Source organism: Clupea harengus, chromosome 25 (genome assembly GCF_900700415.2).
Source record: "Clupea harengus chromosome 25, Ch_v2.0.2, whole genome shotgun sequence".
Classification (NCBI taxonomy): domain Eukaryota; kingdom Metazoa; phylum Chordata; class Actinopteri; order Clupeiformes; family Clupeidae; genus Clupea; species Clupea harengus.
In genome coordinates this window covers 1,592,021-1,600,879 of record NC_045176.1, presented here as the reverse complement: position 1 = coordinate 1,600,879, position 8,859 = coordinate 1,592,021, and the positions used below count along the sequence as shown (strand labels likewise).

The 8,859-nt window shown below is 40.2% G+C and overlaps 1 protein-coding gene across 1 annotated transcript in view; it reads left to right on the top strand.

The window, feature by feature from the left end:
* LOC105894110 (NLR family CARD domain-containing protein 3-like) overlaps positions 1 to 8,859 on the top strand; it is a 29,053-nt gene that overhangs the window by 12,595 nt on the left and 7,599 nt on the right. The window contains exon 4 of the mRNA XM_031562750.1: positions 8,382 to 8,602. Within this exon, the coding sequence (XP_031418610.1) occupies positions 8,382 to 8,602 (221 nt within the window). The remainder of the gene's footprint in view (positions 1 to 8,381; positions 8,603 to 8,859) is intronic.

Genomic DNA, 8,859 nt, shown 5'->3' with positions numbered 1-8,859 from the left:
CTAACTCAGCACACACACACACAGCTCGTAATAAAAGACACTGTTTTATTAGATTACACTAGATACTCCACATTCAAACACTTAGAAAACAATGTATATTATTTATAACAATGTGTATTAATTATATATTATGATGAACGACTCACAAAAGAATGTACCTGACAGCCACGACCTGGATCCATATGCGTGAGTGTGTGTGTGTGTGTGTGTGTGTGTGTGTGTTAGGCCTACCTCATACTGATAATCACATAACAAATGTATGCTTTGCTGAGATTGCTTGAGCTATGTTTTATAATCATTTAAACAGATGTATGCTTTTTAAAATGATTGAAGAGTGTTTGAATCATGCCTTATGGCCATATAATAATGTGTGAAATTGCTTGAGTGACGTTTAACAAATCTATATCTGCTGCTGATTGCTAGAGTATAATGTGCTCATTGTATGAGAAAAGGTTTTCAGTACAAATACCTGTGAGAGAACAATGCCTGTAAGTTTAAATGCTGATGTAAGCTTGAGTGTCCATTGAAACTGTAAAGTGGAGAAAAACAGGAAGTGTACCATATAGGGGCCCAGAGAAGGACACAGACTGTAGTGTATATGTAGTGGACTGTAGTTTACTGTAGTGGACTGTAGTGTATATGTAGTGGACTGTAGTTTACTGTAGTGGACTGTAGTGGACTGTAGTGGACATGTAGTGTATATGTAGTGGACTGTAGTTTACTGTAGTGGACTGTAGTGGACTGTAGTGGACTGTAGTTTACTGTAGTGGACTGTAGTGTATATGTAGTGGACTGTAGTTTACTGTAGTGGACTGTAGTGTATATGTAGTGGACTGTAGTTTACTGTAGTGGACTGTAGTGGACTGTAGTGGACTGTAGTTTACTGTAGTGGACATGTAGTGTATATGTAGTGGACTGTAGTTTACTGTAGTGGACTGTAGTGGACTGTAGGGTACACTGTAAAAAATGTGCATAAAATTAACACTGAAATGTCGTAAAATCACGACATAAAAAAAATGTAAATAGAAATACAATAGAGTATTGCTTATTTCACACATTTTTTTGGTAAAATATTAAACGAAATATAACTGTTAATTTTAAAGTAAGATTATGCATATTTCTTTGTAGAAATGACATATAAAGGTGTGTTCTGTCCCAATACATGGGCTGTTAAAAGGCCAAACTCAATGTATGTTTGCTCTCTTCTTTTGCTTTGTGGATTGTACACTGATTTTGAGAGCTTGACCACTTTTTGACCAAGTGGATTATCCTTTTTGTTCTTTGAATTGCTTGTAAAATCGAAGTACTTTTTGAGCTGTTTTGTAGTTTTCTTTTCTTTTTATCTTTTTGACCTCTTTGACATTAAATCTTGAGGTACATATACAATACTAAAAACTCGCTTCTGCGTCTGTTAATGAAGTGAGTTTACTCCGCGTTCGATACACACCCCGCCTTAGTACACCTGTCAGATCAGTTCTCTGTGGACATTCACTGTCTAAGGAAGGGCAGGGATCTCTGGAACCTGTGGACTGTGTGAAATAGGTGAGTTGTCCTTCTCTTTCACTATAGAAGAGAGTACGTGAAGGTGATCTCAGGGGATGTTCTGGTTGATCCCTTTCGTATCTTGATTGAAACATGCGAATAAGGCTTGGCATAATGTGACATGATTTTTCCGAACTAAGTTGTTTTCTGATTTGGGTGGCCGATAACCGCATCTGAAGTGTTGTGAGGAAATATTGAAAGTCTGAGCATCGAAAGGCACTCAGCCATCACTGTAGGTGGACACACTTAAGCATTTCTTAACAATTATTATTGATACATTTAATTTCTCTTTTTGTTAATCTTTGGTTATGGCACACACACACACACACACACACACACACACACACACACTCACAAACACACACACACACTCACTCACACTCACACTCACACTCACAAACACACACACAAACACACACACACACACTCACACACACACACACACACACACACTCACACACACACACACAGACAGTGGCATTACAGGAGCGGTGGTAAGCAGGGCCTTAACAGCAGCGAAGGCTCTCCGACCTTCCTCAGTCCACTGAAAGGCCTGCTTAGTGCTGAGGAGGTCAGTGAGAGGCGCTGCATGTGTGTGTGTGTGTGTGACTGTGCAAAAAGCCCTGTAATAGCACACCATGCCAAGCCCTGTAATAGCCCACCAAGCCCAGAACATGGCGAAGTTCGCGACGAGACGTGGTGAGTGGAAACTCTAACATGGCTTCAATTTTGGCTTGCATTGGTCGCACCTCACCACTTCCAACTACCTTGCCCAGGTAGACTATTGTAGCCTGCCCAAACTCACACTTCGCCAAATTAATCGTGAGATTCGCCCCAGACAAACGCTCAAAGACAGCTTTAAGATGAGATACATGTTCGCACCAGGTAGTGCTATACACCACCAGATCATCGAGATAGGCCTCACAGTTCGAAAGACCCACAAGGAGGTTATTTACCATTCTTTGAAAAGTCGAGGGGGCGTTTCGAAAACCAAAAGCCATCACTGTGTTGTCACGACTTGGGATCTCTGTCACGAGTTGGGACCTCCGGGCCTCTAGAGGCCGCCAACTAGAGAGGCTTGTGGTGTGGCTATGTGTGTACATGTGCTTCCTGTGTTTGTTATACCTGTTCATGTGCTTTGGTTGACTTCCTGTGTCTGTTTTCCTTCCATTGTTTCCACCTGTCTGCTTGTTAGTTAATTGGTCACATGAGTTGTATTTATACCCGGTTGTTTTTGGTGTTCTTTTCGGTGACTTACTTGTTTGTGTTCTGGTCAGTACTGGCTTCTAGCTTTCATGTTTCTTGTTTCAGGTGTCGAGTCTCTCAGGGCTCTGTAGTCTCTCAAGGCTCTCAAGTCTCAAGTTTGCTAGTTCCAGTTTTATTGTCTAAGTCATAGTCTTTGTTAACCCTAGTCAGGGTTCGCTTCCCGAGCCCGTCCCTGACATGTGTACTGTAGGAAGCTGTCGGGTGTAACGAAGGCCGAAATCTCCTTTGTGCGATCGGTCAGGGGGATTTGCCAGTAGCCCTTCAGTAAGTCAATCTTGCAACAAACACGGCTGAACCAAGGCGGTCCACGCTGTCATCCATACGTGGAAGGGGAAAACTATCCGGCTTGGTAACCGCGTTGACTTTACGAAAGTCTGTGCAAAATCTAAGCGTGCCATCAGATTTTGGCACCAGACGTACCTCTACTTGCTAATGGCCCGCAATTCTTAATAACTCGTCGCGAGTAAGGCTGGTTAAAATAACCAGACTTGGCGCTTCAATGAATTTCTCAAGAGTAGACATTCTTGGGAACAGTGTGTTTAAGTAGCCTGACAAGGCAAAATAACGCACAACAATGTGAAGCACAACACAAAAGACAACACTGGCACACCACTAAACGAGACACTAACGACGGCGAAAATTCGCACTAAAGGCACAATTAACAGTGTGCTAATTATTATCCGGGACGAGCCCCCATTTAATGTTATTACAGACCTGAAGAACCAAAGGTCTCGTAACATAAAATTGCCAGACTCTCAGTTGCGGGTAAATATACTTGTTTATTGTTATAAATACAATGGTGGTTGCCTTCAAAAGGAGAAGAGAGGAAAACAAAATGACAACCAAAAAGCCTCACAATAAATAAATAGTCGCTGCAGCTTACCTCTCTCGCGATCAAAGGAAAAAGAAGGTGAGTCTTCCGGGAAAACTACCTTGCCTGCACTAACTACCACTAAACTAAAAAAGGTGCAGACACAAACACAAACAACCACCAGTAAACAACTAAGAGAAAAGCAAATGAAAAAGCGCGTAAGACGGGACGTTTGCAGAGGCGGTGAGAGGCAAAGACAGACAGTTGGAGCAACAGGCCAATGAAGAATATTGGTGGTTTTCACGTACTATTTTACATCACTTGAATGTATGCTTTATTCCTGCCCTTTGTCTCAGCCATGCCAAAATGTCTGGAACTGGGCCTATTAACATTTCAATAGTTATTATAAGCGGAGGCATTTCCTGTTCCAACTGTATGCATTCACCTTCACACCGATCTCGTAAGGATACAAATTCCCCTCAAGTGGACTAATTGTTCACTCTCCTTCCTCCCACGGAAGAGTAATACATTTACATCAAGTCCACTAGCATCAGAGACCTCCTCATATTCATCAAATCCACTAGCATCAGAGACCTCCTCATATTCATCAAATCCACTAGCATCAGAGACCTCCGCACATTCATCAAATCCACTAGCATCAGAGACCTCCGCACATTCATCAAATCCACTAGCATCAGAGACCTCCTCATATTCATCAAATCCACTAGCATCAGAGACCTCCGCACATTCATCAAATCCACTAGCATCAGAGACCTCCTCATATTCATTAAATCCACTAGCATCAGAGACCTCCTCATATTCATTAAATCCACTAGCATCAGAGACCTCCGCACATTCATTAAATCCACTAGCATCAGAGACCTCCTCATATTCATTAAATCCACTAGCATCAGAGACCTCCTCATATTCATTAAATCCACTAGCATCAGAGACCGCACATTCATTAAATCCACTAGCATCAGAGACCGCACATTCATTAAATCCACTAGCATCAGAGACCGCACATTCATTAAATCCACTAGCATCAGAGACCGCACATTCATTAAATCCACTAGCATCAGAGACCTCCTCATATTCATTAAATCCACTAGCATCAGAGACCTCCTCATATTCATTAAATCCACTAGCATCAGAGACCTCCGCACATTCATTAAAAGAATGCGTGGTGACACACGTTTCCCCTCACCCAAGATATCCCTTCCTGCCGAAAGGTCACGATACTTATTAGTATAGCTACTAATTTGTTTATCCCACACCTTGTATTCTCCAAAACTATCCCTCCAGACGGACACCTGTGTATGTTTATTCTGTAGCCCTATAATAGTTATGGAATTCGTATTTAGAATTTGGAATAAACGGATGTATTCGGCAATCGGCTTCATCAAGCCTTTGCAAACTATTATGCAGATTTTCAAATCTCTCAGAATCCCTTTTCTATCATTAAAGAAAACGTGAAAATAAACGTTTTCAGTGCACTCTGTAGCTGGTTATTTAAGCCTATTGGTGACCCAGACAGTGCACTCTGTAGATGGTTAGTTAAGCCTATTGGTGAGCCAGACAGTGCACTCTGTAGCTGGTTAGTGAAGCCTATTGTGATGCCCACTTCCTATTTTAATAAAAACAGTGGGGAAAAAACGGTACATCCAGTTCGCTTTCCTCTGCAGTCGTTCTTTTTTTTTTGTAACATGCATGCACATGCGCATCTATGCACATACACCTGTAGGCATTTCCACTGGCGTTAAAACCTGTGTAACTGGACAGACTGCCTGATTTTATCATGTCTGAATAGAAAAGAAGATGGAAGCAGAGATTCAGGACAACTGTCATCATATTGTGTATATATCTGCAACTACGGAAATAAAAAATAATAATCTGTGTGGCATAGAAAAAGGAAATCTATGCTGAAAGCTAAATATTTCTGCAAACTTGCTGGAATTTAAATAATTCTTCTGTTACGTTGTTGAACTGGACAGCATCTCTTATGTGTAATGGCTATTATGGAAAGGAGACAGCTGATAGTGTGTGTCATTGTGGAAATTGAACGTATGCCCACACACACAGACGTGTTTTCACTGTTGTAGAAAGCTGTTGAACTGGACAGACTGTTTGTCATGGTCATGTCTAAATAGCAAAGAAGACAATAATGTGTGTGTGTGTGTGTTTGTGTGTGAATGTTTGTCATGGTTGATGTCTAAATAGCAAAGAAGACAATAATGTGTGTGTGTGTGTGTGTGTGTGTGTGTGTGTGTGTGTGTGTGTGTGTGTGTGTGTGTGTGTGTGTGTGTGTGTGTGTGAGTGTTTGGCATGGTTGATGTCTAAATAGCAAAGAAGACAAAAGCAGAGATAATGAGTGTAAAGTGTAATTCTGAGACACAAAATCTGCTATGTCCATCAGATTTGATTCTATATGCAAAACTGTGGTTGCAAAATGTCCCTATGAGGCCATGATATCTGATTAAACAGATCAAATTGGGACATTGCTCCTGCTTGAGAAGTGAGAATTCCCCTCAAACTGGAAAAATGTTAAAAGGAAATAATGAATGAACAATCAACTGTTTATTATCTTTCTGAATCTCTAAAGTGCTTACATCATTGTTATTCCAGAGTACTTCTTGAACAAACTGGTTCATTCCAGTAAAACCAAGTCAGGTTTGACAGGTTTTCACAGATCTGACATCACATCATTGTGCACCTGAATACCAGTAAAGACAACGCTAGATTCAGAACACAGTTCAGTTGGAGCTCTAAGGCTGCAGCATTGAAGGTCTAAGAGAAGGAGAGAAAATATTCTGTGAGCCATTAGATTACTGGAGGGATTAAAAGCGATGATTCTTTGTTCTGTGTTGGTCGCGATAAGGTTGGACACAAGAAGGAATTTAGGTCTGCCTTTATCATATGGATGAAATGGATCTGAATAATTGGAATTGACCTTTTTCACCGAGGAGGCATATTGTGACCAAACAGAAGCTAACACAGAAATACATGCAGGTATTTAAGACGAAGACATCATCTTTTTAAAAAGGTTGGAAAGTAGATGTATTATTGGAGCGTGCAAGAGCAAGAGCGCTTCCGTGATGTAATGTAGTTCCTGGGAGTGTGTGTGATCCATGTCAATGTTAGGCCTTCTTCTGTGATTAATTATGTCAATGTTAGGCCTACCTCTGTGATTAATTATGTCAATGTTAGGCCTACCTCTGTGATTAATTATGTTAGGCCTAACAATGTGCGTAATGCTGTTAACATTTACATTTAGTCATTTAGCAGACGCTTTTATCCAAAGCGACTTACAAGGATGTATACACATTTTACATTTACACTGATGGCACACTGCACATCAGGAGCAATTAGGGGTTCAGTGTCTTGCTCAAGGACGCTTCGACAGGGAATCGAACTAGCAACCTTCTGATTACTAAACGACTTCTCTACCACTGTACCACTGTCGCTGTTAACATTTAGTCTCTGTGTTATGTGTAATGGCCTGGTGTAATGCCTTTGTGTATTAGCGTCTATGTCTACCCTTGCCAATCCCTGTGCATCATGTCTGCAGTACCTCTTTAACCATGTGTGTATGCCTATGATAGTGTGTAATTATGTTGCCATTTACTCTGCGTGTATCGTGTAATGCCCTGGTGTAGTTTTCCTTGTGTATCAGCGTGTAAAATGTTATTTTATGTTATGTTAGCCTTAACATCTTACACTAGAAGGCTGTCGAGGTGAAAAATGACTTGGTCAAGTAAAGACTTATGTTTCATACTGATAACATGTATAAAAGTGTTAAGTGTGGCTGACAACCCTGACCCTGACCCTGACATGGCGGCCATCTTGCTGCGGGGAGCTCGCTCACCCATAACATTGTGTTGGTAGTGGTATGTACTTTTTAAATAACCATAACTGGCTCAATTTTCAACCGATTTTTAAACGGTTCGGTTTATTATAAACGTCAGAGATGTAGTTATGACACTGCATACATATGAATAATTATGTTATTTTCTAAAAAAAATATCCAAAAAGAACCCAGAATTATAACCACGTTTATAACGTTTGTAAGAAACTAAACCATTTTTAAATCCGTTGAATAATTGAGCAAGTTATGGTTATTTAAAAAGTACATCTAGCCTTTATATATATCTATGACCCTGACCCTAACCCTGGGGCTGATGGGTTCCACTGGCCTTTTGCTACCGAAGATGCCGGCTGCTGTAAAAAGAAGATTGATGCTTGATGAAACAATATTTTCTGAAGATACATGCAACACATTAAATAAAACACATAATGAATAAATAATTAAATAAAAAATAAACTACAACTAGTCAATTTCACAAAATAAATAACTCTGAAATGAACTAAAACGGAACTGAAATAAAAAAAATAATAAAAAAAAAGTATAATAACTCTGGTACTGTGAGGCAGTGCCTTAACTGAACATGGATATGTAAAATGGATAAATCTGTACATTTAAATCTGCACCTTTGTGAATGAACTGGGATGCATCTTGGCTGAAGCTGAAATAAGGTATATAGAAGTAGGAGTTAACTCCAAAATGACTTGCAACTTCAACAAAATGTTCTATAATATATATATATATACTGTATATTTATATATATATATATACATATTTTATATTTTATCCTCAAACACTTGCTCTGTAATCAGTCCAAGAAAAAAACAGAATGTGTGGTAGGAATTATCAAAAGGGAATTATTAATGTGTTAATTATGTCTGTTTTGTTTTTGTGTTTTAGGATTGTTGAGATTTTGCAGGTAACCATGGATATAATACTTGAAAAGAAGATCATTCTATCCGAGATCCTGTCTGCTGAAACAGCTTTTATTCTCCAACATGTTCAGCAGAACAAACTCATCACAGATCGTGACTATAGGGCTCTTAAAAGCCTACCTCAAAACACTGAGAAGATGTCTGTTGAAGTGCTGGATAAACTGAGAGACAAGGGGGAAGACGCCTGTCAGAAGTTCATACTCTTGCTGAAACAGCAGTGTGTGTTGGAGCAATATCCAAGACTGAGAGATGTTTTCTCAGATATCAGACAAGGTATCTCTCTCGCTCTCTCTCTCTCCCCTCTCTCTCTCTCGCTCCCTCTCTCTCCTCTCTCTCACACTCTCTCTCGCTTCCTTTCTCTCCTCTCTCTCATGCTCTCTCTCGCTCCCTTTCTCTCTCCTCTCTCTTTCTCTCTCTCGCTCCCTCTTTCTCCCTCTCTCTGT